At 29.3% G+C, this 18,607-nt stretch overlaps 2 protein-coding genes, 1 long non-coding RNA gene and 1 pseudogene across 5 annotated transcripts; 3 read left to right on the top strand and 1 right to left on the bottom strand.

The window, feature by feature from the left end:
- Window positions 1–4,387: 4,387 nt before the first annotated feature.
- On the top strand, window positions 4,388–5,523 carry LOC149057489 (uncharacterized). The gene is made up of 3 exons (XR_016190704.1): window positions 4,388–4,570; window positions 5,215–5,272; window positions 5,390–5,523. It is a non-coding gene; the product is annotated as an uncharacterized LOC149057489 (long non-coding RNA).
- On the bottom strand, window positions 4,849–13,795 carry LOC149057490 (protein yellow-like). Of its 2 annotated transcripts, XR_016190703.1 has the most exons (5): window positions 13,539–13,795; window positions 12,745–13,468; window positions 12,446–12,677; window positions 8,749–8,836; window positions 4,849–5,047 (listed from the first exon to the last, which is right to left on the bottom strand). XR_016190703.1 is itself a non-coding variant. In XM_089221982.1 (4 exons), the coding sequence occupies exons 1-3, from the start codon at window positions 13,789–13,791 to the stop codon at window positions 12,452–12,454; spliced, it is 1,203 nt and encodes a 400-aa protein (XP_089078108.1). In that variant the 5' UTR covers window positions 13,792–13,795; the 3' UTR covers window positions 8,679–8,836; window positions 12,446–12,451. The 2 variants fall into 2 exon arrangements, 1 of the variants encoding a protein (XP_089078108.1); XM_089221982.1 differs by lacking the exon at window positions 4,849–5,047 and having other exon boundaries at window positions 8,679–8,836.
- Window positions 8,821–10,271, top strand: LOC149057491 (52 kDa repressor of the inhibitor of the protein kinase-like; annotated as a pseudogene).
- On the top strand, window positions 10,900–17,500 carry Drep4 (DNA fragmentation factor-related protein 4). 2 transcript variants are annotated; one of them, XM_089221983.1, is made up of 9 exons: window positions 10,901–11,267; window positions 11,350–11,435; window positions 11,510–11,630; window positions 11,694–11,831; window positions 12,307–12,433; window positions 14,866–15,063; window positions 15,408–15,780; window positions 15,895–16,099; window positions 17,406–17,500. In XM_089221983.1, exons 4-9 carry the CDS (start codon window positions 11,730–11,732, stop codon window positions 17,460–17,462), a joined length of 1,062 nt encoding a protein of 353 aa, XP_089078109.1. In that variant the 5' UTR covers window positions 10,901–11,267; window positions 11,350–11,435; window positions 11,510–11,630; window positions 11,694–11,729; the 3' UTR covers window positions 17,463–17,500. The 2 variants fall into 2 exon arrangements, with proteins under 2 accessions (XP_089078110.1, XP_089078109.1); XM_089221984.1 differs by having other exon boundaries at window positions 10,900–11,435; window positions 16,189–17,500.
- Window positions 17,501–18,607: the final 1,107 nt, after the last annotated feature.

Genomic DNA, 18,607 nt, shown 5'->3' on the forward strand with positions numbered 1-18,607 from the left:
CAATTTAGAAAAAAAGTTGACAATACATTTGGTTTTGGTTATTTTCGATTGAATATTTGTAAAAAATTTGGAACGGTCGCGACGTTTAGACGCTGTTTGTAAAACCGTTTTGACGCAGCGTTTGAATGCCGCGTCTAGTGTCGACTAACCGCAAGGTCCGGACGCTGTAAGGAAAACGTACCTTAATTACTTAATAAATATTAATAAAAATGAAACGATGAAATTAAAAATATGAATATAAATAAAGAAATGTAATAAAGTGCTTTTGACCAACTTTATCTTAAAACTTATTAGCTTATGTTATCAATTAGAAAATAATTTATTATAAATTCCATTACGATACCTACGTGACTAACGAAACTACGTAACCAATAATACCATACAATTATTTCAAAATGCCACTTTAATAATTAAATATCAACAGAGGCTCGGGGCCCCAAATAATATCGGGGCCCGGGGCTGCAGCCCCCCTAGCCCCCCCCCTAAGTTGGGCTCTGAAGTGATGATAATCGTCCAAAATAAACGTGTGCGGCAATGGGATATCCAGTATTTTAAAATCTGTGTGCGGTTTTGTCCCATGCGTATTTTGCGCTTTTGTGCGGTAACGGGCGACGCCTGTATTTTAGTAATTATTATATTTTTATTTATTAATAATAATATTTTAAAGTAGGTACAAAACAACAAATTGCTATATTTTATTTAAAATTTTTAAAGATTCAACTGCAAGGTGTACAATTACGATGAATATTAGGTACTCGTAGATATGTGTTTGAATATTAAGTTAAAATTATCATACAATGTAATGATAAGGTTTCTATAGATATTTATATAATATTAATAATAAAATGTAGGTAACTCATAGTTGGGAATTCACAACTGATTATCGTAGCGGTAAGCGAAAAATAAAAATATCGCGCTCAATCTTGCGGTAATATTTTCGCCGCGGTATTAATTTCGCGATAGTGAGTGATGCGTTCGTATTAAAACGTATGGGCATTAAATTTCGATGCCGCTACCACCGCCGTTACCGCTTAGGTTTGAGCGGACCTTAGGGCGCAGAATTGCAGAAGTGAGCAACGAGTTCGAAGATCTGATCGAACTGCCGATCTGGGATGAAGCTATTACGTGCCAATCCTTCGTAAGGTTACGTTGGATGGTTTGATACATGAAATTAGTGCCCGGTGAAATGACCGTTATCTAAAACTTTCACATAACGTACGGCCTTACACGAGACATTCTATGACACAATCGCTTAAGAACTTCAATATAAAATACTCCTGTCACTGTTTGACCTTGTGGAACAAATTCTTTGTGCACAATACCCCTAACATCGAAGAAACAGATCAGCATGGTTTTGATTTGGCTTCGAGACATCCTGGCTTTCGTTGGGCGCTCTCCCCCCTCTTCAATCCACTGTTTGCTCTGCCTACGTGTTTCAGGGTCATATTGATATACCCAGCTTTCATCTGCCGTAATAATTGAACTCATCCAGTCACGCCCTTCACTCTGAATTCGTTCAAGAAAGTCCTCACAAATCGACCGTCGCAACTCTTTTTGCTCCACCGTCAGCATTTTCGGAACAAGCTTTACACAGAGCTTGCGCATCAGTAAATCACCATGTAACATCTGGCGAATGGTTTCTTTATTGATCCCGAGTTCACTGGACATCATTCGGACTGTGAGGCGTCGATCAGTTCGCACCAACACACTCAAACGTTCAACATTTTGCCTAGTGTGCACAATTTTAGGGGCACCCGACCTTGCATCATCTTGCGTCGATTCTCGACCTGATGCGAAACGTGATGCCCATTCATACACACGTGGTTTTGATAAGCAGTCATTACCGAACACACGCTGCAATTTACGAAAAATTTCGGCCGTTTTTTCACCAGATTTCACCAGAAACTTGATGACGATTCGTTGCTCGTTTTTCACGTCACACATTTTTGTACGTCACGACACTACACTACTAACTTTAAAAAATCGGGGAGCACAAAATATAACACCGATCACTATCAAACTTGGCAAACTTGTGTATTACCTCGTGAACTTTAAGTCAACAAATTTTCAAGGTATCAGTGTTACCACTATAGAAGCTAGAAACAAATTCTCGTTATTTAATTGCCACACCTCGTATAATAAAATTAAGTTGGATGTTGTAGATAATATAATAAATTTGCTTATGCATTTAATATAATTAACGTGGTACAAGTGACGTTAAGTGTACATTATATTTATATAGGTTACGTATTTAATAATAAATAACATGCGTATAACGCAGTGGCGACTCGTGGCTCGAACGACGTGATGATACCACACTTGGCTACGAAAATAAATTAATTGTATTCATAATTCTAATTTGTTTTAAATGATTTTTATTTAAACTGCAATTTTTAAATATTATTATATTATAATTGTTCTAAATGTATAATACATATTTCGTAATGTGCGAATATTAAATTCGTTTTTCTCAGTTACTAAGATCATACGGGTAGGTAACGTACACACGAGCGACGTTGTTTGGACGAATGACAGCGTCGTCCGAGCATTTTTAAATAGTAAATACAATCATTATAAGCGAAGACAGTGCAATTGTATTCGTGCGTGTACATTTTTATTCTGCCGTCTTATATTCGCATTTTGACAACTGGTAGCGTCGTCCGTGTCATTATATGTTATTATTAATTTTATAATATTATTTTCTTATATTTTAATTGACAATTTGATATACCTATGATTAAGGATATTATGTTTAAACTTTTAAAGTCGCACTTCCACTAACTATCCTCACCCGCGAGAGCCGCTATGGTATGAATTATAGTAAAAATAATACTGTAATAACATTTTATTTGGCATATAGCAAACTCACATAAAACATAATAACAGATAAATAGAACCCGTTAAGATTGACGAGTGCGTAATTAATGAAATAAATTATATTATATTATGAATATAATATGATCTCGGTTGACTAATTATTTGTTAATTGATATAATTTTATGATAACGACGATGTACTGAAATTAGTTTATTATATATGGCCCTAATGTAAAGTAACGTACATTGATACATGTTTACACATGGATGTGCGGCCCGAGTTTGGGTATTTCAGTATTTTGTATGATACTTTGAAATATGAAAACAAGACTACAACAGTGGCGTAGCGTGCGTTTCAGCTTAGTGTATGCATTGAAGTTGTAAGTTAATAAAAGCGTAGCCTTAAAATATAACTAAAGTAGTCTTAAAATATAACTCGAAACTAGTTTAAATAGTTTTAATTTAAAAACGATATGTCACACTTATAATATAAATTAATTATACGCACTTTACAACTTTAAATAATAATTTTTTAATATAACATTATAGCCGGCAAAATATACGATAGACGGCTCTATGCAATAGCGTATGCAATACTGATCCAGCATACACGAGTGACGTAAACACGACCGCGAGCATTCTATGTTTTGTTATTAATATTATCGATAAGAAATATAAATAGCTGTCGCTAAATGTCTGTACTAGTATGCAATCGCCAACGTGCATACTGCGTACATAATGAACATGTTACATGATAGGTATTAGCCATTAGATATAAATATGACGGACAATAGCGCGACGCGGCCGTAGTGTTGCGGATTAATCAATCCTAATGTACTTAGAAGAAAATATACAAAATATTATAATATTATAAAATATTAAATTAATACAATCTAACATGTTTTTATAAAAATATTACATTATTAATACAAAAAAAAATTATTATTTCAATTTGGGAAGTGTATGCTGTGCATACACAGCATATGCACACGCTACGCCACTGGACTACAACTTACAAGGTTCATAATATGTGTATGAATAGCGTGAACGTAGCTACAGAGTATAGTTTGGTTACTATCGGTGGAGTGCTCAAACGCTCATAGGTAATATCAATAATATGGCAAACGATATTGTGTCGTATCATGTAATTTGCTGTCATCGTTATCGATTTGATTATGTACGTTTATGGAACAGGAACGATGCTCGAACTGCGGAAAACGTCATACGGTAGGACAATATTTGAGACGAGCGATTCTTCAGTTCCCGCGGCGAGTAATAGCAACCACCGTACTCTTATAGTCGAAAGCAACCAGACAAAGCAAAATAACGTGAATTTCTACGTGACAGAATACGTACGGTGTTCTGTGGTAACTAGTAAGTGACCCTAACGATTTCTCCAAGGCTCACCGACAGTATGCGAGGGTGATGGAGACCATACAGAGTGTATCAGTGATGGAGTGTTAATTCGGTCGCCGATGATACCATAATACCACTTCTTCGATCGACGTTTTTTTTTTTTTTTTTTTTTTTGTCGTTCGTCATCATCACCAATAATGTCGTCACACGCAGTCGCTCGCCGAGTATCGTCACTCCCGAGGCCACGTCATATGGCGTCTATATTGACACATTCGTCTGACGGAACAGTCGGCGATATAATTTTGTGCTGATGAGATATAACCGCAGTGGCCCACAAGTCACAATTGATTACTACATCAACATCTGCACTAACTATGCCGCCGTAAAAGCACCATTGGGTAAGGTGTACCTAACTATTGACATGTCTTGTTCATTGCTTCTTAATGTTTTTTATATTATTATAATTATTAATTAACATTCACTGACACAGCCACTTTGAACCAAGTTTATAAATTACAAAAATGTGTTTGATCTTCTCGAGTCACGCGTATGATACAATAATCAAATTATTGTTTGTGTAGCTGTGGCCCACATCGTATTATTTTTATAGATAATTAATAACAGTTTATTATACTTTTGAGGAAAATACCAGTATTTCGCGTTTATAAAGTCGATTTGAAAAATGCAGCGTACAAACACTACAAAGTACAAACTGACGATTGATTATATATAATACATAGATAATATTTATTTCATAAAAGTTTGAAATCATAACGCATGTTAAATAAAAATATGACACAAGTGTCCCATAGTTTACGGACCTTGTTTTTGGAATTCTTCGATTTCTTTCAAGACTTCTTCGTTATCAATTATATCTGAAAAAAGATAGTTAATAAAACATTATTGTGATTATCATTAATATATATTACACATTTGGTACATTATGTTTAAATCACCTATCTCATACATTAGAGTATTTTAAAAACTTATATCATTTGTTTATTGTTTTTTGTAAAAATTTAAATAATATCTTTATTTATAGATTAAAACAATAAAAACTACATATTCGATGAAATAATGTGTATTATACTATATACGGCGTACGTACATTCAACGTTTATGTAAATATAACTGTGCACTAACAAACACAAATTTTAATTTCTTATAATTTTTTAAGAGTTTTATAAAAAAAAACTAAACACTGTATTTTATTCCAGGAGCAATGAAACAGAGTGGTTGCAACTGATGTGTTAGGAACTTATGGGAACTGATTCAAGACACTAGGTATATGCTAGGGTAGTACTAACTCATAACCTATGCATAGATATACCTTGCATTATTATTTATCATACAACGCTGAATAGGTATAATTATAATATATGAACAGTGATTAATATTTAAAGATCTATCATTAACTTTATGTGTTAGATAAATATAATATTTAAAGTTAAATTAAAAGTCAATATTTAAAATATTGCTTTCTCGATCTGCCTGATGGCAAGTAAACTATCTTCGGCAGTGTCTAGCTGTTTAGCCAATACAGCAGAACCGGCCAAAAATTACCTTTACAAATAATTATTTCATTAATGTATTGTTGTGTGTGGTTCGTTTTACATATTTGAAGATCTAATATTATTGGTAAAATCTGTAATATTCTGATAATTTATTTCTATAATTTGTAAACATTTTATTTTGTTTATGTTTAAAAGTATTAAATTTATTTTTTTTAAATTTATAATTTTATATAATTTATAATAATCATTCTATAAAATATGCGATTTGTTTTTGGAAAAAATTAGTTCAACCATTGGTTATAAGTTATAAATTCTAGTATTTATAATTACCTAATGGATTAACCTATCGTAAGAAAAATAATCAGTAAGTATGATGACAAAATTTTATTTATATGACATTGAATATTAGAAAAGGAAGGCCCTCAGTAGTGCCACCTGACAAGAAACATTAAGTTAATTATTTGGTATATTTTTAATTGTTTTTTTTTGTATTTATGCTTTGAGCATGTCTCGGGGCCACAGTCTTTTTAGTCTTTTGGGAGCGTGTGTTGCAGAGGATAATTTTTGGATTAAAGGGTTGTAATGAGTGTGGAGTTTGGTATAATGGGATTTGGTCAAATCGTTAAGGGTAGGAAGATTTAAATCTTTGTGGAGATTTTTATTTGTTACATATCAGGGGGCGGAGGTTATTAGTCGTAAGCATATTGATTGAAAAGCTTGTAGAGTTCTGGTGTTGGAAGGCTTTGAAGACCCCCATAGCTGAATGCCATAGAGCCAGACCGGGTGGATTATCGCTTTATATATTGTCACCTTGTTTGTTAGGGATAGTTTAGATTTTAAAAGGGGCTGCAGCCTGGGGTTAACTTGTTTCCGTTTTAGTTTTAGGTGTGGACCCCACGTTAGACGTTTGTCAAATGTGAGCCCTAAGTACTTAACTTCGTTTGCTGAAGGAAGGGTTTTGTTGTTGAGTGTAACTGGAGGGCAGTCAGAGTTTCGTAAAGTGAATGTTACGTGAATTGATTTGGTTTCATTTATTTTTATTTTCCAACGATTAGCCCATAAGTTAATCATGTTAAGGTGATTATGAATCCTAAACCTAGCAATTTCAGGATCGCGATGTGACGCCGATATTAGAGTATAGTCAGCGTATGTGCCAATGAATGTGTCTTTGGGATATTTTGGATGAACACAGAGTATAGGAAAGGGGCGATGTCGCTTCCTTGTGGGACACCTGCTTTTATGGGGTGACATATTGAGTAGCTGTTTTTTAGACGAATAGTGAACGGTCTGATAGGTAGGATTTTAATAGTAGAAAATAGAGGGCTGGAAGGAACTTTTTTAATTTAAAGAAGAGTCCATCGTGCCAGACCCGGTCAAAGGCCTGGGAGACGTCGAGAAAAACGGTGGGGCAGAATTCTTTTTTTTCCAGAGCGTTGGAGATATGATCGACAGTGCGATGTAGTTGGTGAGTGGTCGAATGGTTAGGTAAACTAAATTGCGTGTGCGGGATGATGTTGGCATTGGTGGCGATGGAGAGGAGCCTTTTTAATAACATTTTTTCAAAAAATTTTGATATGGAGGGAAGAAGGCTAATTGGTCTGTATGATTCCGGATTTTCGGGTGGTTTGTTTGGATTGAGAATAAGAATTATGATAGAGTATTTCCAGGTACTAGGAAAGTATGATAATCTAAACAGTGCATTAAATAAGTGGGATAAATAAATTATGACTTTACGTGGTAGGTTTTTTACTATAAAGTTGGTAATTAAGTCGTGACCTGGGGATTTTTTGATAGGGATTGTTTTTATTATATTGTTTATTTCTTCGGGGGATGTGGCTTTAGCAGGCAGAGACATTGGGAGAGGAGATTCAAGGTAGTACTCTACTATTTTCAGTTGAGTGGGACTGGGTTGAATATCATGAGGACAGAAGCAGTTTTTTAGGTGCTGAGCTAGGATATTAGATTTATCGGTGTCGGTAATGGCCCATGAATTGTCTTCTTTTCTAAGAGGAGGGATGGGTTGGTTTATTCGTAGAATGTTTTTTGTCGCTTTCCACACGATATATTTTTAGTAGTTAAAGATTCTACATAGGTGTTGTATGATTGATTTTTGTAATTTTGGATTTCCTTTTTTATTTGGATATTTAGTTTGTTGAGTTTGGTCTAAAAAGTCAGGCCTAAGGAATTAATACAATATTTTATGTGTAAGATATCCCCGAAACAATAATATAAAAACTCCTTAATTTAGACTCTTCTCAAGTAAGTAATAGCCTAAGAACTAATAGGTATGTATAGTTTTTTCTGCAATTTACAAATGACCGAAAGATGAAAGTTATGTAAAATTATGTTATTTTTCTGGTAGTTCCTACCTACATTATAATGTATTTATGCATTACAGAATTTCTGATAAGTAATATAAACGCAGACGATAAAAATCGTTTTTATTTTTCGCTGAAAATGTAGTAAATGAAAAATATGATCCAACCATTTAACATTTTGCCACAGATACTATTATAATATGCGTTATTAAAGTACTCCGTTTTCTTAATATAAATTGAATGTCATTGATGTAATTGTAAAAATTGGTAAAAATTTCAATCTTGTACCAACTTACTTAAGTTGTTGGTTAATTATTATCAAACTTAATTATACACATCAAAACCAGATTGTATAAATCTTATGGATTAATCTGTGTATAAATTAAATATTTTTAGTAATCATTGATATGCTGTTTAAAGTATACACTATACAGTGGCAACTTTTTTTTTCATACAAACAATTTTAGAGTGACATCTATTTTTAAGGAACCCAATGCAAATTTTGGTCAGAATATCAAAGAAACAAAAATCCATACCACATAATTTTAAAATGCAAATGTTTTCTTGCGCAGTTAAATGCCAACACTAATTGAATACAATTATTTAAATAAGTTAAAAATTTGTAAATTGAAGGTCACTTAGTTATTTGAAGGCATTTAATTGAAATCCATAATACATTTCATACATGTAATACTGATAAATTACTCATATATTGAGACAGTGAAAACTTAACAATTACATTACATAGTTTTTATACTGCAGATTTTTCATCATGGTTTTTCTTCTTTAATTTTGGATCATCTGGTTTCATTACTGGGCAAAATAATACTTCCTAAAATTTTAAAAATATAGGATTAATTATATAAATATGTAATTTCCAGTTCATGGTCAAATGGATATTAACAGGGAATGATTAAATTATTTAAGTTTAAAAATTGGGTACACAAAATTTACCTATAGATAAATAATGAAAAAAGAATGAGAAGGAAGGTATTGGCTAAATGCAAATGCATTTCACTGCAAAAGTCTTAAATTTAATTTTATGACATTTAAAGAGATGTGAGAAAAATTGTTCAGATGTATTTGGTGATATTTACAAAGAATTAAAAACGATAGCAACATTATTAAATGTCGATGAAAAAAAACCACGGATATGTCGATATGTGTCGATCAAAGAAATCGTTAAAATATTCCACAGTGTTTCACTGAAGAACTATATGAGAACTATTTTTATCCCTCGCTTAGATGATTTAATATCATCATTAGACGATCGTTTTACGCATCAAAAAGAAACTATTATTTCTTTACAGTACATTTTACCTTCTCTTTGTGTTAATAAATCGTTTTTATTTATTAGTGAAGCAGTTGATTTTTACATGGATGATTTACCGGGTTATAAAGATTCATTGGAGGCTGAGTACGATTTATGGATTTTTAAATGGACCTCAGTAGTACCATCATAAAGACATTCTACCGCAACAGACGCTTTAATTTCTTGTGATAAAACATTGTTTCCTAAATCTTTACCAACTGCTGAAAATATTTGCCATACTTCCCGTGTCAACTGCATCTGCTGAACGGCGAACGCAATTTTTCAACATTGTGACGGTTAAAAACATATTTGAGAAACTCAACTCAGAGAATCGTCTGGTTAGTATAGCATTATTAAATATTCATAGAAATATTTTTATAACGGATGATATGGTCTTAAACAAGTTTGCCAATAGTGGACGAGCCAGACGTTTAAAACTTATTATTTAGTACCAAATGGCTAATACATATTATTATTTATACATTGTAATTTAAATCATTAAATTATATTTTTTTGTTTCACTGTATAACTATGGACTACATTTATACATTTTGATCAACCCCTCACGAAATAAAATTCTGGATACGCGCCTGTACCATGGCAATGTATGAATAGGCATTTATCATGATATAAATTTGTATTTAGTTACTACATGCAAATAGCTTCAAGCGATTAGAATAAGAATTTTCATTTGGCCTCTTACGCCCGTTTCACATGGAGTGTGGACGCGTATCATACGCACTTGTCTCCAGTTACATACTCACCTAAGCACCTTTCCCATGATCTTCTTCCCGTATGAATTTAATAAATAATGTAATCTGAAAATGCGCCTATGTAAAACAAGCCTAACGAACATGATATCATTATATGAGTAGGTATATATTTTTATATAGGTTTATTATTACGTATGATTTCATATAATACGTGATATCATAGGCGCCCGCAGGGGGGTGAAAGCTGGGGCAATTTGCACCCATCTGGCTTTTTCAAAATATTTTTTTTAATTGAATGTTTTAAGATAAATTACTATATACTATACAACAAATTTAATGTATAAAATAAGTTGTAATACAATAAAATATAATTTATTGAGTTGAGTACGAGTATAATAAAAAAAGGTTATTATTTTAAAACACCTAGTAAAATTATAATATTTATCCTTAAATCCTAACATTGCCCCCCCCCTCCCCATAGAAAATGTCTCTATGCGTGATATTAATATCTTCTTTAAGTCGTAGCCAAGATTTAAGTATGTCTGAAATCGTGGTCGTAGTTCAATAACATTAGTCAGCTTCTGGTTTACTTAAGCTATCATAGATCTAAGCTGCTGCTGACCACGGATATCTTAGATCAATTAGATCATATAGGTAGGTACACTGGATACAGCTATAGTGTATATCACGCGGTAGTCCGTGTTTGAAGCAGACCTGTTCGGGCCCGAAGTGCTTATTGCTCATGCGTGAGAAATGAAATAAATCGCGCGGGACGGGGAAAGAACTAATAATGTGTGACAGTGATTAGGTACTGAAATACCTATTACTGTTATGATGTAGTATAATTGTAGTCTCTAGTGATCTAGTCTCTAGTAAGATAAATATAGGTACTAGGTTTTTTTATAGTGATAATAATAATAAAACCTTATCTGAGATCATAATATTATTGTCTTATTGTATTTGATTGTAGATAATAATATTATGATAATATGATAGACTACAAAAGTTCAGCATACTGCAGAGTACAACTTTCAACTTTAAACGTTTGAGCCTACTGCACTGAACTATATTATACTGTATTTAGTATATGCATTTTATTAAATTCTTTGCTATTGATTTCAGTTTTGAGTCGTTCGAAGTTCGCACTTTTACGTTAATATGACAGAGTTTAAAAAATCCGAAATATTGTGTCAGAACTTCATTTCAGTAAAAAATATTCTAACTTCGTCAATATCAATGTTAATATGTTTATAGTCTTTGTTAATAATCTAAAACTGTGAAAATGCTGGTGTATTAATCTATCGATAGTTATTACAATAGGTATACACCGTGAGTTAGCAGTATTGACCTAGCTATTGATAAGAATGGATCCGATGCTCTGATGTGTTGCCTCTTGCCAATGCTAAGTACTAACTAACTTCCCTCACGTAACATGGCGACATTTTGTAATAATATGTTTATTTTTATTTAAATTATATAGATTCCAAAGTGGAACATTTGAATTGTAGATTGTTTCATATTTATTAATTATCTGTGATGCTTATGAATCCTCAATAAAGCATTACAAAATATTATTATTTACTGAAGTATAATGAAATTAAGTAAGTACAATTTAGTAATATATTAAATGTAATTTAAGTTAAACTTTTTCTTTGTTTAAATAGGTAACAACTTAATCGGTTATTAGAATATTTTTAAATATGAAAGGCTATAAAATCACTAACTGTGCACAAGATAAGAGAATTGGTATTGTCGGAAATTCTTTAAAAGACGTTTTTACTAAAGGATGTCAAAAATTAAAGGTAAACAATTCACATATCTATTTGTAAATTAAAACCTATGTCTTTAAAGTTGTATGTAAGATTATTGTTATATTTTACTTGACTTGACTTACCTTTACCTGACAGTTGATACTTTAATATTATTAGTATAGTACCTACTGTAATAATATCGAGTTAAGTTCTTCAATATTTTTGAAATAATGTACAGTATAAAAATATTTTTACAAACCTGAAATCAAACATCAACTAGAAACATAGTTTTGTCTCCGCTACTCAGTAATGACCCATTGTCACCTATGTTGGAAATATATTAGTAATATATACCTGATAAATAATTATTGTAATAGTCTCCCTTACTTTCGACACATGTTTTACTTATGCTTGTAGGTATCAACTTATACATGTTAATTAAATATAAAGATTACTTAATGTTATAAAGTTGAATTATCATATAAATAAATATAATACCAATTTTTATTATTATTTTATTTTATAGTTAGACCATGCAAATGTGACTATGATGACTCTTGATGGTACAGTAATAGATGATGAAGATTATTTTCAACAACTACCAGCACAGACATTATTTATATTTCGGTTAAATGGGGAAACATTTGAAACAGGTATCTACTTACAGTTGATTACATTTCATCACAAATTGATCCTTTGATTACTTGTCGAACTGGAGTCATATATATTTTGACACTGATTAGATTCTGATCATAATCCTTTTTATTATATATTTGAAATGAATTTGATAATACCCAAAGATTTCCTGTTCTATCAACTCTGACGTCAGCTGGATACATATCTATACTATTATCTAAGCTTATTACGCCTTGGGTCAATTCATTATATTCTTCACCACTGTAATTATTTATAATTATAAAATTATATACAATATATATCATATAAGTAATAATCACTAAATTACCTATAAGAATTCCAACAACCAAGAACATTTTTTAAAAGAAGCCCATAAAATAAAACACCGGTTTCCATATCAAACGATGATGATGTAGCTTGTTTATTAGTACCTCTATTTCCCATCACTTTAAAATCATACACATTTACATTCTTATCATAATTTCCACTACGTATTATTTTCGAATTAACTGCAAAACCCATTGTACTGGCAATACTATGAAAGTAAATAGTTCTAAAACCATCTCTTGCTGTTGGTGATAGAGTTATTCCATATAGACCTTTCTGAGATTGAAAATGAACTTCGCCCAAGTCTATATCGCCACAAAGCGGATCAAAATGAAAATAATTATGTGATATTGAATTTGACTCATTAGTCTTCCAACTGTAAACTAATAATCGATAAGTTTCAGTATCTGGTATATATGCGTATGCATCTTCACAAGTTGAAGATGTTACATCTATTTCCATGTTGGTGATATCTGAATTTATAGTTGATAAACGCCCAAGATCAAATGTTCTCAAATGCAAATCATTTTTTAAGTCATACACATGTATAACAGGAATACTTTCTTGCTTGTTGTTTATCTTTCCATTGTCTAATATCCATAAGCGGTCACAAACATCAGCTCTTACTTTGACTACTGACTTAAAATTATGTTCAGATATTTCATTCATTTTCCAATCAGGATAGGGAATCAATAAAGGTGTGTTATTTTTATAACTTTCCATATCTAAATTATAATCATTTTTTTTTTTTAATGTAAATAATAATACTTTTGTTAATGTATTTAATTATCTTACTTGTTATATTTATGTATGATAACGTTACTGGTACATCAAGCTTGAATCTAGGTGTAACCAAAAATAATTTATTCTGCCATCGCTCCAAAGCCAGTGGCATTACATTAGTTGGTTCAGGTTTAGTGTTATTTTTAAGTATTGTCACATTGATGGGTGAAAAAAAAACTTGTTTTAAGCTAAATACTTCTTTGATTCTGGAGCTCCATGCAGACGACAAGTAAATAGCGAATAATACTAAAATTAATTTACACATTATGACCAGGAACTTAAATAATCAAGTTATATTATTATAATAATATTTTTTATAAATATATATAGTTATTATTTTTGCACAATCATTTCCTATAAATGTAGTATTATTATAAAACAAATAATATAAAAGAATTAATTACCAAACATGTTTTAATCACATTAACCTGCCAAGCATGTCTAATGAAGATTTTATACTAAACAATAGGTTACAACCTGTATTGTTGTAGTATGTCATAACAAACAGATTATTGCTTTTTAATTATTTTTGATTATGAATTTATTAAAGCAGTACTATAATACTGTATTTTATTTAATAATGTCTATTTATGATAAATGTATATACATCTTATAAAATATACTTGATCACTAAAACTGAAAATAATTTATACATTTTTCACAAAATAATAAAATTAAACATTTTATTGATATAACAAATAATATGTTTTATAAAATAGGTACTTATTATTTTAGATTCAATTAATATTTAAAAAAGTAAATCAAATTTCATAACATGAATCTCAAGGAAAATAAAAATTAATTTAATTTATGTATTTTTTGAAGAATATACCACAAATAAAACTTATGAACACTTCAAGAGATGAAAAATAAATTTTAATTATTAAAACTTATCTGTAATAATATTGTGAGCATTAAAATATTTTTCGGTTAAGTAGTTAAATATCATATTTAATATTGTGGTTAATATTTGAATTTTTGATGGAACACTTAGTTCTAGTTAATTATCAGGGATAAATAAATAACCATATAATGTCTAAAATTATATTTTATTATTTATCCTAAGATTAAACGTGAATTCAATGTTGCAAACAATTCTTTGTGCACTCCAGTGTTCCTTAAATATTTGTTAATAAACATATTTTTAGTATTTTTTCATTAGGTCATTCCATTTATCCCTAAAATAAATATTTTCTCTTTTTCTTCAAAAGAATAATTTATTTAATCATCAAAAAGAAGTTCTTATTATTCTGTTATGATAATGACATAATATTGAATATGTATTTATTAGTTTTAGTTATATATTTAAATTTGATTTGATTATTTTTCATTTTTTCAGGTGCTGATTTAATATATAATGTGCTTGCAGCTGTAAATAATAATACATTAGAGACTTCAATTAAAATAAAATCATTTATGGATGAAAACATTAAAGAAAAAATTAGAATATTATCTTCAGTTCTGGATGCAGATGATGATAATGATAAAAAAAAAGAGATAAGCAGTCTAAGATCAATAGACCCAGATTGGTTTCAAGGTAATAAAATAATTATAATGATTACCCCTTTATTAATTACATTTTTTTGAATACTCTGTAATTGTTTAGTTATATAATTTTTAACTCAACTCTATATCAAAAAATGATTCTCACCCAACACTAGTACTTATATGCATTGTACATACATTCAAGTTTGGGATAATTTTATTCAAATATTATAAACTCAAAATTTCAACTCTTAACAACTTTCCTGTCAATAAATGTTACGAGTGTATGATGATAAATCATAATAATTTTAATTATTATTTTAAGTTACAGGTGATAAACTATACATATGTCATAATATTAGGTGTATCATTTTTAAAAATTTATGTATTTTTAAGGCTTGGAAACTAGGGCAAGAACAAAAGAAGAATTCATGTTCAAACGCTGCCAAGAACGAATTCGAAGTTATATGTACAAAACAAAAACGGATGTAATTAAGTCAGATTTTTACATAAAACATTCAAAGTGCAGGAAGTACTTGGATGAAGTATTTAAACAATTCAGTGAGCTTTTAACAAAAAACAAACATCATGGATATTATTTTGATAGATCAAACACAAATGGTTTGTGCGATGAAGTTGGAACGTTTAAATGTGAGGGAGCATGGAATCAATCAATTTGTACTTATGAACGTGGTACTGGTCACAAAATCAATCCATACCAAAACAGAGAGAGTAGAATTATATTTTCTACTTGGAACTTAGACCATTGGTATAGTTTATAATACTTTAATAGTTCTTAACGATTCTTTCTAACTTAAAATCCTAAATTTATAATTAATTATAGAATTTTAGTTTTATTATTGATTTTTATTTTTATTATTAGGATGGAGAGATCTAGAACTGTTATACCTGCATTGTTTGAAGCCAGTAAAATGGCATCTGAATCTCACCATTCAATAAATATGAACTATTTCTATGAACTGCTCTTCACAACAGTTAATCTTAAACTGGTACATATTGTATGCCATGACAAAGGTCAACATATTAGTGCTAAATGTGATCCAAACTTATATTTACAATATAAAAAGGTAAAGTCTTAAAATCAATGTTTAACATAAGATATGTTGTTAGTTGTATGAACAATATTATTAATATAACTAATTATATTACATTAAAGGATTAATACAAATTCAATTTAAATATATCAGATACATGCAGATTTCTGCAAGAAAATCAATTAAATGAATTGGAATAAATTATTTTTGCTGTCTGTAGTCATAAATATATTGTTATGTACCTTTATCTTTTTAATAAGTTTATTAATACGTACTATTTAATTATGTTATGTGAGAGTTTTTTGTTTAAAGTCTCATACTTATTACTACATTATTAACGCATATAAATATTGGTATTTATAACTAATGATATTATAGGTAAATATCATAATACTTTTATAACATTATTAAAGTATTTTAAGTAATTATTAATAATCTAGCATTATTAATCTTCATATATTTTATCTAACTTAGAAGAACTAACTTTTGATCCTAAGTAATTTAATTATTGAAATTAAAATTAACATAAGTTAACATAATTTGTAGTTACAAAAAAACAAAATATTAAAAAAAAATTATTTACTTATTTTTATTTTATCCTATTATTTGTTAAGTTTTATTATTTTTAATTAAGCGACCATTTTTAATTTCATATCCAAAAGTATAATTTATTATTCTTGATTGCTCTTTAATTTTAAATTAGATTTCTATCAAATGCAATTTTGTTGACTGATTTATTTACAAAATATGGGTTAATGTATAAAATATTAGTTAGCAAAATATAACAAAATATCCAAAAATATGAAATATAATTTTTTAGATTTGAGATATGAATGAATTTATGTGAATCAGATTCTTAAAAAATATGTGAATACAAGAAGTTCAGAGTTCTGCTAATTACCTTGTTTAAACATTTAAGTTTTTGTATTATCTCAGTATTATTTCATCATGAAAATATTCTGGGTACTTGTATGTTATCATAGCCAACCTAAAAAAACATTAAAAAAAAATAATAATAATAATTGGTTGTTATGATCTTATGAAATTATATTATAAAAGGTGATTCTTTTATAAGTGAACACTAATTTTCATTAAATGTATGTAAAAAATATATTTCCAAAAACATAAATAAATGTTCAAGAAAATGAGTGTTTAAAAATAAATTGCTTTTATCATCATACTTCTTGAATTATATGTTATTGAGATCTTCATCAAATTGATAACATTTAAAATATAATCAATCATTAAACTGAAAACAGAAAATTGTTAATTTATAATATTGAAATTTTGTGTAATATATTATTATGTTTAAAGTGTTAATATGATTTTATTTTCACAGGTGAATCACAGCTTCTCGTATGTTGATAATTGTTTAGTGAACGATTTCAATAATTGATCAAAAAAAAAAAATAAATAATTATGTAATGACATATACTTTATTTATTACATTACTAATTGGAATCATGGGTTTTTCGCAAAAATCTAAGATCAACATTAAATCTATTTTTTCAAGAGGTTGTTATAATTAGTTTTATAATTTTTCATCCTATAATAATGTTTTTCTAAAAATTAATTTGTAATAAATGACTGATAAGTGATAAGTAATATTCTTGGGTTTGTATTTCTATGTAATCTTCTACTATCTTCGGTATCAATATAAAATAATAGTTTTTTGAAAGAATTTATTTATTTTCTTATTGTTTATAGTATAGACTACAAAGGTTATTATCTTAACATAAATATTTATAATTTCATTTATTGAGTTATATATATATATAATTTTTTTTTTAAGACCAGGAAATGATGTATTTGACTATATTTGACATTAAACCAATTACTTCATATAGCTTTTCTGAGGTTTTAAATTAATTTCTGTCGTGATTAAATTTAGACTGTGGATGATGTGCTTGACAGAATTGTTTGTATTGAATGTTGGCATAAGGATGATTCTGTATTTTTCATAATAATAAGGTCATCTCTATGTGAGAATTTTGTGTGACCAATACTTAGTCAGTTAAGAAATATTTCTTTTTTTCTACCTAAATTTAAGTATTTTGGTCTGAATTCAATGGGGTGTTTTATTTCTCTTAATTTGTTTTCGCTGTCTTGCACCATTCTGTGTTCCATATACCCATACAGTATTTATTTATATTTTTTTGTATTTTTACAACACTTACAAGTGATGAAAAATAATGTATTTCACTGTTAGGGTTGTTTGTTGGATTTCTTACTGCTACATACAACTGCTTGTTTCACTTTATGCTACAATGTCCTAGAGTCCATATAAATTGTTTATCTTTATTAGATTTGGTAATAAGGTTGGAAAAATTGGCATGATAATTATACTAATATACAAAACTAAATAATATTGTTTAAGACAAAAGATTGTATTTAAATTTATTTCCACATGTTAACAATATAGATAGAATAATATTAAATTAGTTATCCAACAGTTTATATCTAATTTATATATTTTTACACCTAGGTACCTAGGTCATAAAAGTATTTAATAATAAACATAAAATATACTCAACACTTACA

The sequence above is a fragment of the Diuraphis noxia genome, unplaced genomic scaffold (genome assembly GCF_037042655.1).
Source record: "Diuraphis noxia isolate RWA-SAM2 unplaced genomic scaffold, SU_Dnox_SAM2 contig0003, whole genome shotgun sequence".
Classification (NCBI taxonomy): domain Eukaryota; kingdom Metazoa; phylum Arthropoda; class Insecta; order Hemiptera; family Aphididae; genus Diuraphis; species Diuraphis noxia.

Coding starts and splice junctions, on each gene's coding strand:
- Drep4 (XM_089221983.1), top strand. CDS start 11,730: ATGAAAGGCTATAAAATCACTAACTGTGCACAAGATAAGAGAATTGGT. Junction 15,781..15,894: donor ACTTGGAACTTAGACCATTG/GTATAGTTTATA, acceptor TTTTATTATTAG/GATGGAGAGATCTAGAACTG. Junction 16,100..17,405: donor TATATTTACAATATAAAAAG/GTAAAGTCTTAA, acceptor TTATTTTCACAG/GTGAATCACAGCTTCTCGTA.
- LOC149057490 (XM_089221982.1), bottom strand. CDS start 13,791: ATGTGTAAATTAATTTTAGTATTATTCGCTATTTACTTGTCGTCTGCA. Junction 13,469..13,538: donor ATCATACATAAATATAACAA/GTAAGATAATTA, acceptor ATTATAATTTAG/ATATGGAAAGTTATAAAAAT. Junction 12,678..12,744: donor GGTTGTTGGAATTCTTATAG/GTAATTTAGTGA, acceptor AAATAATTACAG/TGGTGAAGAATATAATGAAT.